Genomic DNA, 13,646 nt, shown 5'->3' with positions numbered 1-13,646 from the left:
GTACTAGATCTAGCTGGATAGACTCGAAGACTTACATTAGTAAGATATCTAATTACTCTAGATTATATCTAGATTAGTATCTACTTATAGATCTAGATTAAATATATTTTTCTTTTTTAAATATGCCTCTATTTTTACCTTCATCTTTATTATAAACTCCAGTTAAAATACTCTTCTCCCTTCGTGTCGTGGGCGCAGCCATCTTTTTAGTAAGGGAATTTACTCTATGGACAACAACCAAAAACAGTAACAAAATGAAGGCCTATAATTAGGTCAAGTAGCATAGATGATAGGGCATAGGGCAGGCGTATCCATCGTAATTTATCTTGATGTTAAGCGAGACTTCTTGTAGATGGCCTGTTTTGGTCAGCATATGACGTCAACAGAGCGATTTCTAATAAACGCTCTTTGGATATTCGACCGTTTTAATATATGCGAGCAAAAAAGGTAGAATTGGTTTGGCAGAAACATATTAGAATGTATAAGAATCTTTTAATAATGTTTTTGCTTGATAAATATTATAATATAAATTTGTAGTCCTTAATGCATTTGCAATTACAACCGAATTTTCGTTCCTAGAAAAAAACAGAGGTCTAACTTCAACGCCCCTCCCCGCCCTGTCAGCAAAATGCAGACCAAAGATGGAGAAAAGACATCAAGACATGGGGCGGGGGTCATCCCGAAAAAAAAAGTTAATGTCTTCGACAAATAATAATTGAAAACGACGTTCATTTTTAGCGGCCCCCAAAAGAGGAAAAGACGCTATTAGTTTTGTGTGGTCTGTCCGTCGGTCCCGTTTAGATCTCGTAAACTAGAAAAGATATTGAAAATCCGGCATCATGATATTGTAATGAATCTCACTATCCAGGCTCTCTGCAAACTGCAACACACGACACCACCAACTTGACAACTCAGGGCTCCAAAATAACGTAATTGTTTAATGTCAAATAAATCACAGCCAATACTGTACAATTGGCAACACGTAACACAGACTGTACAAATATCTTCACTCTCTCCGACGTATCAACTCTGTATCAGCTCTACGCCTCTTCCTAGACTTGCACTTGGTTCAACTGTTCCCCCCCCCCTCTTTTTTTCGTAGGATAACTCTAGTTTGTCCGGCTTGCAGAAATAAAAGAGGGATCATTCCTTTACTTCTTCTTGCGTGTCCAAACTCTTGAGCCATGAAGATAATTATTTATATATATTTTAGACCTTTCAAAGTTCTGATGCAACGGCTACTTTTTTTCTTTTCTGAAATGAAAATTTTAATTTTTAAAATCAACTATGCGAGCAGTTTTTTTCATTAAAAAATACTAATTTTTACGGTTCCACGACAATTCGTTCACTGACATTGCGTTCACCGACAAATCGTTCACGACTTTTTGTTCCCCCGACATTTCGTTAACCCGAAAATTCGTTCAGTGACTATTCGTTCACCAACATATTGTTCACAGACAAATCGTTCACTGAATTATAGTATATATTATAATTATATTTTAGCCTAAAAACTGACCGCTGTTTGGCGCATAAAGTTTCTCTGTTCTTCCACGAAATGCGCAGTTTGCAAGATACTGAACGATCGCTAGATCTCTTGCTAAAACTGCGTGCCACTCCAGTTTCCTTTATAATGTTTTTTTCAAGTTATATATTGCGCTACCATTGGACATTCTCAGAGTTTAATCCAACTACGCTGAGGCATAAATATGGATGGCTGCTTGGCCGTTCGGAATGCGCGCTGGACTGTTGTTCGGTCGTCTCGATGGTCCCGGGTTTATACCCTGCCAATTGGCCTCCAGTAGCTAAACAACTTAATTACTAGGAAATAAAGTACTGTCTTTGGTCTAAATAAAAGTGTACGATAGGAGCTACAGTGGTTCATTGACTTTCGCAGATCCGACTTTTAAATGAAAAAAAAATACATCCTAATTTTTTTTTATAGACTGAAAAATGGGTTTCACAAGGCCACCCGATGTGTATGCATAGTGTCTTATAGGGGAAAAAATGAATACGTCATCAAACTTTTTGGATGCTGATTGGCCGCATTAACTATACGAGCTAGGCCACAATACAAAACAAGGAATCCTTTTCACATACACCCCGTGCCGTTTACTCTATATATGTACCATGGGCGTAGCCAGGATTTTTTTTCGGGGAGGGTTTAGGGGGGGGGGGGAGACCCCCCCTCCCCTCGGAAAAAAAGTATATATATATATATATATGTGTGTGTGTGTGTGTGTGTACATAACATAATTAATCTTTATTACATTCTGACCCTTTCGGAAGACATTTATTGTTTATTGTAGACTCCCCGCCCTTGCTAGCAAAGGGGTCTGGGCAGTGGCGTACCGAGGGGGGGAGGGCATCCGCCCCGGGCGCCGGAGAGTAGGGGGCGCCAAAATGGGTATTACCAGTGGCGTCACTAGGCAGGTGCGGGGGGTGTGGTCCGCACCGGGTGACACCCATAAGGGGGTGACACTCAAGTGAAAAAAAACAACTTTTCAAAAGCAGACAACAACTTTAAATCTGGCACATATTGCGAACTTATTTACGCAAGTAGAATCTCCTCTCTGTTCTCTGATTCTCTCTCTCAATATGTTTCTATAAATAATTTTGGTGCCATCAAATTAACCAAAACGTTACACCATACTAATTTTACTAGCAAAACATTACATACCATACTTTCAGCGGCATGGATCGGAAAACTTCTTTGATGTATGGAACTGTGTCATCGAGGCTATTGTGATTGTTGCAAGCTCTTGTCGCATTGTGCGATGGTGTAGAAGTTTGCTGTCATTTTTTTTATTCCCCCTGTATTAAAAAAAAAATCCGCCTATCGTGTTAACGAGAAAGAGGGACAAGTGCGGTAGGGTAATAAAACATTTATGTGTTGTAGAGTAAAATAAGGGGTGACAATTGGATACTCTTGAAATCTATATTATAAAGTAGAATGTGAGGTGTATGTATGTATGTATGTATGTATGTTACTTATAGACATCAAAACCGCTTGACCAATCTTGATAACACTAGGCAGGAATGTTCCTTCGGTACTAACCTAGACCGTAGTGTATGTATTGTAGCCCTAAAACAAACTTAAGACCCTCAAAAAAAAAAAAAAGTTGTCCGACTCTATTACAGCTATAGTATTTTATGGATCTAGGCCATGTCTACAATGTTGACATGAGAAAAGATAGAAAGGATTTAGACCTAGATCTAATTTTAAGAAATACACTTTGCGCAGATAGTTTTTACTTTGACACATGAAAATACAAAAGAAGATCCATTGATTTCATTATATAATAAAATTAACCTTCAATTTTGTGTTTCAAAAGTATTTTTTACATAAATTAGTTCCTTATATCTGTGATCACAGATTTCCTGACGAACATTCTTTCATTAGACAATACCGTAATGAATCGAATCGAATATTAATTCGTTTTATTGTTTACTTTATAATCCCATCCATAGATCTAAAACTCTAATTCATCACTAAGATGATAAAGCTTCTCTTCGCACAGATAGTTTTATACTTTAACACATAAACATATTAATTAAAGTCCATTCATTTCATATTTTGATCAAATAAACATTCAAATTTGGTTTTCTAAAGCTACATTCATTTACGAAAGCTGCGAAGCCGAGTTGAGATAGGCTTAGATCTATATTCATTCATGAATCGCGTACTAAAAATTATTTCGTTTAATTGTTCACTTTATAATCCCATTCATTTAACAAAGCTATCGCTCTTTTCGTTTTTAATAGATATGAATGTATCGGCTTCGGGTAATCCCATTTTCGCAAACCTAATTTTATTTTCGTAGCGAAAGAGATAAAACTTGAAAGGATCATTAGTTAAGTTTAACATACATCTAAATCCAATCCACTAGATAAGTAAACACAAACTTAGACCCGCAGGCCGCGGGTAATGTCTGGCGAACATCCTTTCATTAGACATTACCAAATGGTTACACATTAACACATCTCTCTACTCTACTGAGTCTATTCCTAAGCCTAGGTCTAAAACTCTTATTGAACTCTAAGATGATAAAACTTCTTTTCGCAAAGATAGTTTTATGCTTTAACACATAAACATACTAATTATTGTCCATTCATTTCATATTTTAATCAAATTAACATTCAAATTTGTTTTTCTAAAGCATTTTTAATACATTCGTTCGCTGTTCGCTAAATAAAGCTGCGAAGCCGTGTTGAGATAGGCCTATTCATGAAAAAAGGTCACGCATGCGCAACTCAGAATGAACTCTATAAAAGCCAATTTTTAACTCTAAATTAGTGTAGATTTAGATCTATGTCTACCTAAAGATCTACTTTATATTGTAACACATGAACATACAAAATGAAGTCTATTCGTCTCAAATTTTAATCAAATATATGTAGGCCTACAAGCAAATGTTTTAATTTGAACAAATGGATTTAAGCCTGTTAGCTATTCTGATTTGATAGCTTCATTCACACTATTTTTACATTGACACATTTGCTTTACTTATTACATTATTATTTGGTTTAATTGTTTACAAAACACTCTCAGTGACTATATCGACAGTAATGCGCAAATAAAGACCCGCGGGTCGCGGGTAACATATGTCTAGTAATATATAAAAATGAACTCACATGGCAGAGTTGCCAATAACAAATTATTTACAGATAAATCCGGGTAAATTTTTGTATTAATTAAAGGAAAAGTAAGTTTTTTTTGTTGTTTATTTTGGATAATGTAGAACTATAAATACTAAGTTTTAAGCATGCAGATAAAATTAATTATCAATTAGAATGTATTTAACGTTTGCAACTTCAATCATTGTAATGTAGAATATTTGTAAATATGTATTGAGCAGCTAATGAAAGAAAGTATATTTGAGGATTATGATAACAAATATCAAATAAGAGTTATCACATTACAATGTACATTGAAATTGTCATTTTAAAACACTTTAAATTAACTAGTAAATACAGATTTAGATCTGGGTATTAGACGCTCTATATAGGGGAGAGCACCCATGAATAGGCTATCAGTCAACTGTTCGATGGGAGAAAATGAAAGAATTGCTTGGAATTACATTGAAGAGAGAATGTCCAACACGCTGGAGTGCAAGACAAGATGCGGTGAATGCAATCCACGAACAGTTTGATGGATTTTTACAGCTGTTAGAAAACCTGTATGAAGATGGTACTCAAACTAGTGAGACTCAGAATGATGCATACAGTTTGCTTCAAAATGTGATGAATTTCAATTTCATCACTCTACTTCATTTCTGGCATGCAGTTTTGTCAAAAATTGACCGGATTCAAAAACGACTGCAAGATCCATCAATGAATTTCCATGACGCAGCACCGGATTTAGAAGGACTGCAGCAATGGCTAAGTAGCATTCGAGAAGATGTTTGAATCACTGCAGTCAATGCAGCTAAAGTTCTGTGTGAAAAATTGGGAATTAGGATAGAAGGAAGAATTAAACGTCGAAAACAGATGCCTGGTGAAATTGCTGGTGATGCAGGACTCGTTGCGGTTGAAGAAATAACTCGCATTATGAAATCAGTTATTGATAGACTAATCCAGGAGATGACACACGATTTGGTCGTCTGAAGACGTTAGATGAAAAGTTTGGATTTCTATTCAACATCAGCAAATCGTTTGCTAATGATACCTCTAATGATATTCAACAGCACTGTGCTACGCTGGCTGACTTTTATAAAACTGATATCGATGGAACTGAACTGTTCGTAGAAATCAGTGACTGCAGTATGTTGCTGAAAACCCGGCCAGATGCTACCCCAAGCAGCCCATTAGAATTACTTTCATTTATTATTTCATATGGCAATGACATATTTCCAAACTTGTGAATTGCTTTGCAAATTATGCTGACAATCTCTGTGTCAGTTGCTAGCTGTGAGCGTTCTTTTAGTAAACTAAAAATCATTTTAACTTATTTGAGAGCTTCAATGGGTCAGGAGCGTCTGTCAGACTTGGCATTGCTAAGCATAGAAAAGGAGCTGGTCGAAACAATTAATTTTGATGATGTCATTGACAACTTTGCTAGTGCAAGATCACGAAAAGTAGTTCTATAAGAAATGGCTAATGTTGCTTCATTAACTTTGTTTACAATAAAAAAATTTAATTTATTGATTGGTGATTGTTTTAATGCAAATATAGATTACGCATACTAATGGGGGGGGGGGGGGTGGCGCCAACAGACTATGCGGCCCGTGCGCCTGGCACCCTCGGTACGCCACTGGGTCTGGGGAGTTTGCAGCGCTATTTCTGGTATTAAAAAGCCAACAGAATTCAAATTCTGAGGTATCTACAGTGCATTATCTTGCTATTAAAAAGTTTTATTTTAAAAACCTAATGTGCTATTCTTACTGACTTAGACCCTCTCGCGCCGTTCGGCGCATTTTCCGGCAAGCTGTTTCCGCAACTCTTATTTTGCGTAATTCATTTTGTGTGAGAACATGTCCCGCAAAACCTCATGCGACGCTCTGTCACAACCTTACAAAGGATTCGACTCCCAGTTCGGCATATGATTTCTTTGATTTAGACCCGATCTCTATGACTGACTCCTAAAATCTGTCTTAGCCATCTTTGTTGAGATACATTTAATGATTTTCAATTTCGGCAGAAGACTATTCACACTTTATTAATGGAGCCCAAGCCACTGGTAGAAATTTGTAACCTTTCTTGACTACGCTCTTGGAATTACATGCCTGTATTTCGCTTTAGATTTTATATCGAAAAGGAAAGTTTTTTCGTCAAATCATCTGTCGAGGGGTTTTAAACTAAGAAATCTCTGGAGTTTTTTTGTTTTGTTTTTAATTCAAAACCCCATTTAGCTACGATCATAGAATTTGGTGACTATAGTTTGCTTTAAAATAATATTTAAGAGAGAGGTTTTCAACTCTAAACGCTCTGTAGGGGAATTTTAAACTCAAAACCATCTGGAGGGGTTTTAAACTTTAAAGAAAAAGCCATCTGGAGGAGGGGGATTTACACTCAAAACCCCTTTTGGCTACGCTCATAGATTTTATAGTGTGTAATTTGCTTTTTTTTTTATATTGAAGAGGTACTTTTTAGCTTCAAACCCCAACTGTAGGGGGGGGGGGGGGGGTTGAAACTCAAAACCCCTTTGGCTACGCTCATAGAATTTTGAGTGTGTAATTTGATTTTTTTATTTTGAAGATGGGGTTTATCGTAAATTTTGGAGGGGGTTTTAAAATCAAAATCTTCCTCAACTGTGCTGTTGGAATTTGGGGAATGTTGTTTGCATTTTTTTTCTGTTTTGTTTTATAGAAGAGGGGGATTTAAATGCAAAAACCTCTGGTAGGGGGTTAAAAATTCAAAACCCCCTGTAGGGGGTTTTAAACTCAAAGCCCCCTGGTAGAGGGATTTGTAACTCAAAACCCCCTGATAGGGTTTTTTAAAATCTCAAAACCCCCTGGTAGGGGGATTTAAACTCAAAACCCCCTGGTAGAGGGTTTTTAACTCAAAACTGCCTCGGCTGTACTGTGGTAAGTGATGATTTAGTATTAAAATCTCACCTCAAATAAACAAAATGAAAGCAAAAATCAGTCACTTAATTCCGTTCCCCCCCTGGGGGGGGGATTTCATTTCGGAGGGTGGGGGGTTTGAACCCCAAGAACCCCCCACCCCCTGGCTACGCCTATGATATGTACCGATTCTTTTTATACTGTAATACAACAAAATAGTAGGCTACTGTATGAGTATTTATTTACGAAATATACTTTTTTGATGAGTTGCTTCCGAGTTGTTGTTTTTTATGCAATGGTGAAATGTTAAACGGTACTGCCGTTTAAAAAGTACAGGTCATAAGATAATATCTTGAGTGAAACTGAATGGTATTTAAAAAAAAATGTCGAGTTAAGAGTTTACATGGTTATTGATATCATAGAGATACCAGAAAATATTTCAGACTACTAGTCTGGTTTTCGAACAATGCGGTGACAAGGGAATCTCCTCTTGCTGGGCCTGGAGTGGTTACCCATCTTACAGCCCCCTAAGGCCGCTAATGTCTGTGGCATTTTACGTCTCGAGAGATAATCTTTTCCCTTTGCAACTTTGTGAGACAAAAGATGCCAATCCTTGATGCACAGCTACGATCAGAGGTTGGTCGTATGTAATCATCAGACGAAGTTGCATTTTCACCATTCATTTTACTGTCCTAAAATCTATTATATCATCATACTTAATGTTTTGTGGAAGTCGACCTTGTGGCAATATGTGACTTATAATAAATGAAAATAAAAAAAGCAATGTATTTCATTTGGTTCACTTTCATTGATTCTTTCTTTAAAACAAAATACAATGATCTAAGTTCTAAGATTTTTCGTCTTCTACTAAATAAGGTTTATAAATGTTAAAAGTCTTGAACTAAAATAGAATCATATTTTGTTACAATTGCTGATAACCAAATGTTAAAGTATGTGATTCAAACAGGGTAATAACATTTAAACTTACATTTCTTTTCATAACATAACATAACCATAATAAACAAAAAAATATTTTTTTCCTCAACATGTCAAAGCCAAATTATGCCTGTATTTTATCTTTTCTTCTTTGACCAATGCCAATAGAAGTGTTACTATTTAAAATAAAAACTATATAGAAACAATATCAAACAAATTTCAACAAAATAAAGTGTCTACAACACGTGGTGTTCCCAAGCGGTCACCCATCTAAGTACTAACCACGCCCGACCTTGCTTGACTTCGGTGATCGGACGAGAACCGGTATTTTCAACGTGGTATGGCCGTAGACATACGTACATATCTAATTTATGTTTAAATAATTTCAATATAATGTACAGTTGGTTTAGAAAATGTTATCTTACATTACCAGGATGAAGCCATCAGTCACACTGCACTTTCATTGGTTTTTTCGTTAAAACAAAATACAATGATCTAAGTTCTAAGATTTTTCGTCTTCTACTAAATAAGGTTTATAAATGTTAAAAGTCTTGAACTAAAATAGAATCATATTTTGTTACAATTGCTGATAACCAAATGTTAAAGTATGTGATTCAAACAGGGTAATAACATTTAAACTTACATTTCTTTTCATAACATAACATAACCATAATAAACAAAAAAATATTTTTTTCCTCAACATGTCAAAGCCAAATTATGCCTGTATTTTATCTTTTCTTCTTTGACCAATGCCAATAGAAGTGTTACTATTTAAAATAAAAACTATATAGAAACAATATCAAACAAATTTCAACAAAAAAAGTGTCTACAACAGGTGGTGTTCCCAAGCGGTCACCCATCTAAGTACTAACCACGCCCGACGTTGCTTGACTTCGGTGATCGGACGAGAACCGGTATTTTCAACGTGGTATGGCCGTAGACATACGTACATATCTAATTTATGTTTAAATAATTTCAATATAATGTACAGTTGGTTTAGAAAATGTTATCTAACATTACCAGGATGAAGCCAACAGTCACACTGCACTTTCATTCGTTCTTTCGTTAAAACAAAATACAATGATCTAAGTTCTAAGATTTTTCGTCTTCTACTAAATAAGTTTTATAAATGTTAAAAGTCTTGAACTAAAATAGAATCATATTTTGTTACAATTGCTGATAACGAAATGTTAAAGTATGTGATTCTAACAGGGTAATAACATTTAAACTTACATTTCTTTTCATAACATAACATAACCATAATAAACAAAAAAATATTTTTTTCCTCAACATGTCAAAGCCAAATTATGCCTGTATTTTATCTTTTCTTCTTTGACCAATGCCAATAGAAGTGTTACTATTTAAAATAAAAACTATATAGAAACAATATCAAACAAATTTCAACAAAAAAAGTGTCTACAACACGTGGTGTTCCCAAGCGGTCACCCATCTAAGTACTAACCACGCCCGACGTTGCTTGACTTCGGTGATCGGACGAGAACCGGTATTTTCAACGTGGTATGGCCGTAGACATACGTACATATCTAATTTATGTTTAAATAATTTCAATATAATGTACAGTTGGTTTAGAAAATGTTATCTAACATTACCAGGATGAAGCCATCAGTCACACTGCACTTTCATTGGTTCTTTCCTTAAAACAAATAACAATGATCTAAGTTCTAAGATTTTTCGTCTTCTACTAAATAAGTTTTATAAATGTTAAAAGTCTTGAACTGAAATAGAATCATATTTTGTTACAATTGCTGATAACCAATTGTTAAAGTATGTGATTCAAACAGGGTAATAACATTTAAACTTACATTTCTTTTCATAACATAACATAACCATAATAAACAAAAAAATATTTTTTTCCTCAACATGTCAAAGCCAAATTATGCCTGTATTTAATCTTTTCTGCTTCGACTATTGCCAATAGAAGTGTTACTATTTAAAATAAAAACTATATAGAAACAATATCAAACAAATTTCAAGAAAAAAAAAGTGTCTACAACACGTGGTGTTCCCAAGCGGTCACCCATCTAAGTACTAACCACGCCCGACGTTGCTTGACTTCGGTGATCGGACGAGAACCGGTATTTTCAATGTGGTATGGCCGTAGACATACGTACATATCTAATTTATGTTTAAATAATTTCAATATAATGTACAGTTGGTTTAGAAAATGTTATCTAACATAACCAGGATGAAGCCATCAGTCACACTGCACTTTCATTGGTTCTTTCGTTAAAACAAAATACAATTATCTAAGTTCTAAGATTTTTGGTCTTCTACTAAATAAGTTTTATAAATGTTAAAAGTCTTGAACTAAAATAGAATCATATTTTGTTACAATTGCTGATAACCAAATGTTAAAGTATGTGATTCAAACAGGGTAATAACATTTAAACTTACATTTCTTTTCATAACATAACATAACCGTAATAAACAAAAAAATATTTTTTTCCTCAACATGTCAAAGCCAAATTATGCCTGTATTTAATCTTTTCTTCTTCGACCAAAACCAATAGAAGTGTTACTATTTAAAATAAAAACTATATAGAAACAATATCAAACAAATTTCAACAAAAAAAAGTGTCTACAACACGTGGTGTTCCCAAGCAGTCACCCATCTAAGTACTAACCACGCCCGACGTTGCTTGACTTCGGTGATCGGACGAGAACCGGTATTTTCAACGTGGTGTGGCCGTAGACATACGTACATATCTAATTTATGTTTAAATAATTTTAATATGATTTACAGTTGGTTTAGAAAATGTTATCTAACATTACCAGGATGAAGCCGTCAGTCACACTGCACTTTCATTGGTTCTTTCGTTAAAACAAAATACAATGATCTAAGTTCTAAGATTTTTGGTCTTCTACTAAATAAGTTTTAAAAATGTTAAAAGTCTTGAACTAAAATAGAATCATATTTTGTTACAATTGCTGATAACGAAATGTTAAAGTATGTGATTCAAACAGGGTAATAACATTTAAACTTAAATTTCTTTTCATAAAATAACATAACCATAATAAACAAAAAAAAGATTTTTTTCTCAACATGTCAAAGCCAAATTATGCCTGTATTTAATCTTTTCTTCTTCGACCAATGCCAATAGATGTGTTACTATTTAAATTAAAAACTATATAGAAACAATATCAAACAAATTTCAAGAAAAAAAAAGTGTCTACAACACGTGGTGTTCCCAAGCGGTCACTCATCTAAGTACTAACCACGCCCGACGTTGCTTGACTTCGGTGATCGGACGAGAACCGGTATTTTCAACGTGGTATGGCCGTAGACATACGTACATATCTAATTTATGTTTAAATAATTTCAATATAATGTACAGTTGGTTTAGAAAATGTTATCTAACATTACCAGGATGAAGCCATCAGTCACACTGCACTTTCATTGGTTCTTTCGTTAAAACAAAATACAATGATCTAAGTTCTAAGATTTTTCGTCTTCTACTAAATAAGGTTTATAAATGTTAAAAGTCTTGAACTAAAATAGAATCATATTTTGTTACAATTGCTGATAACCAAATGTTAAAGTATGTGATTCAAACAGGGTAATAACATTTAAACTTACATTTCTTTTCATAACATAACATAACCATAATAAACAAAAAAGATTTTTTTCCTCAACATGTCAAAGCCAAATTATGCCTGTATTTAATCTTTTCTGCTTCGACCAATGCCAATAGAAGTGTTACTATTTAAAATAAAAACTATATAGAAACAATATCAAACAAATTTCAACAAAAAAAAGTGTCTACAACACGTGGTGTTCCCAAGCGGTCACCCATCTAAGTACTAACCACGCCCGACGTTGCTTGACTTCGGTGATCGGACGAGAACCGGTATTTTCAACGTGGTATGGCCGTAGACATACGTACATATCTAATTTATGTTTAAATAATTTCAATATAATGTACAGTTGGTTTAGAAAATGTTATCTAACATAACCAGGATGAAGCCGCCAGTCACACTGCACTTTCATTGGTTCTTTCGTTAAAACAAAATACAATGATCTAAGTTCTAAGATATTTGGACTTCTACTAAATAAGTTTTATAAATGTTAAAAGTCTTGAACTAAAATAGAATCATATTTTGTTACAATTGCTGATAACCAAATGTTAAAGTATGTGATTCAAACAGGGTAATAACATTTAAACTTACATTTCTTTTCATAACATAACAGAACTATAATAAACAAAAAATATTTTTTTCCTCAACATGTCAAAGCCAAATTATGCCTGTATTTAATCTTTTCTTCTTCGACTATTGCCAATAGAAGTGTTACTATTTAAAATAAAAACTATATAGAAACAATATCAAACAAATTTCAACAAAATAAAGTGTCTACAACACGTGGTGTTCCCAAGCGGTCACCCATCTAAGTACTAACCACGCCCGACGTTGCTTGACTTCGGTGATCGGACGAGAACCGGTATTTTCAACGTGGTATGGCCGTAGACATACGTACATATCTAATTTATGTTTAAATAATTTCAATATAATGTACAGTTGGTTTAGAAAATGTTATCTAACATTACCAGGATGAAGCCATCAGTCACACTGCACTTTCATTGGTTCTTTCGTTAAAACAAAATACAATGATCTAAGTTCTAAGATTTTTCGTCTTCTACTAAATAAGTTTTATAAATGTTAAAAGTCTTGAACTAAAATAGAATCATATTTTGTTACAATTGCTGATAACCAAATGTTAAAGTATGTGATTCAAACAGGGTAATAACATTTAAACTTACATTTCTTTTCATAACATAACAGAACTATAATAAACAAAAAAATTTTTTTTTCCTCAACATGTCAAAGCCAAATTATGCCTGTATTTAATCTTTTCTTCTTCGACTATTGCCAATAGAAGTGTTACTATTTAAAATGAAAACTATATAGAAACAATATCAAACAAATTTCAACAAAAAAAAGTGTCTACAACACGTGGTGTTCCCAAGCGGTCACCCATCTAAGTACTAACCACGCCCGACGTTGCTTGACTTCGGTGATCGGACGAGAACCGGTATTTTCAACGTGGTATGGATGTAGACATACGTACATATCTAATTTATGTTTAAATAATTTCAATATAATGTACAGTTGGTTTAGAAAATGTTATCTAACATTACCAGGATGAAGCCATCAGTCACACTGCACTTTCATTGGTTCTTTCGTTAAAAC

At 34.3% G+C, this 13,646-nt stretch overlaps 1 protein-coding gene and 9 non-coding genes across 10 annotated transcripts in view; all 10 read right to left on the bottom strand.

Moving 5' to 3' along the window:
- The window catches only part of LOC106056961 (tetratricopeptide repeat protein 27-like), a 31,567-nt gene extending 31,285 nt beyond the window's left edge, over window positions 1–282 (bottom strand). The window contains exon 1 of the mRNA XM_056024801.1: window positions 139–282. Within this exon, the coding sequence (XP_055880776.1) occupies window positions 139–202 (64 nt within the window). The 5' untranslated portion in view covers window positions 203–282. The remainder of the gene's footprint in view (window positions 1–138) is intronic.
- An 8,389-nt stretch (window positions 283–8,671) lies between these two features.
- On the bottom strand, window positions 8,672–8,790 carry LOC129925460 (5S ribosomal RNA). Its single transcript, XR_008777226.1, has one exon. It is a non-coding gene; the product is annotated as a 5S ribosomal RNA (ribosomal RNA).
- A 471-nt stretch (window positions 8,791–9,261) lies between these two features.
- LOC129925484 (5S ribosomal RNA) lies at window positions 9,262–9,380 on the bottom strand. Its single transcript, XR_008777250.1, has one exon. It is a non-coding gene; the product is annotated as a 5S ribosomal RNA (ribosomal RNA).
- Window positions 9,381–9,851: 471 nt separating this feature from the next.
- LOC129925446 (5S ribosomal RNA) lies at window positions 9,852–9,970 on the bottom strand. The gene has a single exon (XR_008777212.1). It is a non-coding gene; the product is annotated as a 5S ribosomal RNA (ribosomal RNA).
- Window positions 9,971–10,443: 473 nt separating this feature from the next.
- Window positions 10,444–10,562, bottom strand: LOC129925461 (5S ribosomal RNA). The gene has a single exon (XR_008777227.1). It is a non-coding gene; the product is annotated as a 5S ribosomal RNA (ribosomal RNA).
- A 472-nt stretch (window positions 10,563–11,034) lies between these two features.
- On the bottom strand, window positions 11,035–11,153 carry LOC129925471 (5S ribosomal RNA). The gene has a single exon (XR_008777237.1). It is a non-coding gene; the product is annotated as a 5S ribosomal RNA (ribosomal RNA).
- A 473-nt stretch (window positions 11,154–11,626) lies between these two features.
- LOC129925470 (5S ribosomal RNA) lies at window positions 11,627–11,745 on the bottom strand. Its single transcript, XR_008777236.1, has one exon. It is a non-coding gene; the product is annotated as a 5S ribosomal RNA (ribosomal RNA).
- Window positions 11,746–12,216: 471 nt separating this feature from the next.
- LOC129925445 (5S ribosomal RNA) lies at window positions 12,217–12,335 on the bottom strand. Its single transcript, XR_008777211.1, has one exon. It is a non-coding gene; the product is annotated as a 5S ribosomal RNA (ribosomal RNA).
- A 471-nt stretch (window positions 12,336–12,806) lies between these two features.
- Window positions 12,807–12,925, bottom strand: LOC129925444 (5S ribosomal RNA). Its single transcript, XR_008777210.1, has one exon. It is a non-coding gene; the product is annotated as a 5S ribosomal RNA (ribosomal RNA).
- Window positions 12,926–13,397: 472 nt separating this feature from the next.
- Window positions 13,398–13,516, bottom strand: LOC129925453 (5S ribosomal RNA). The gene has a single exon (XR_008777219.1). It is a non-coding gene; the product is annotated as a 5S ribosomal RNA (ribosomal RNA).
- Window positions 13,517–13,646: the final 130 nt, after the last annotated feature.

The sequence above is a fragment of the Biomphalaria glabrata genome, chromosome 3, assembly GCF_947242115.1.
Source record: "Biomphalaria glabrata chromosome 3, xgBioGlab47.1, whole genome shotgun sequence".
NCBI lineage: Eukaryota > Metazoa > Mollusca > Gastropoda > Planorbidae > Biomphalaria > Biomphalaria glabrata.
This window is presented reverse-complemented; position numbering and strand designations above follow the sequence as displayed.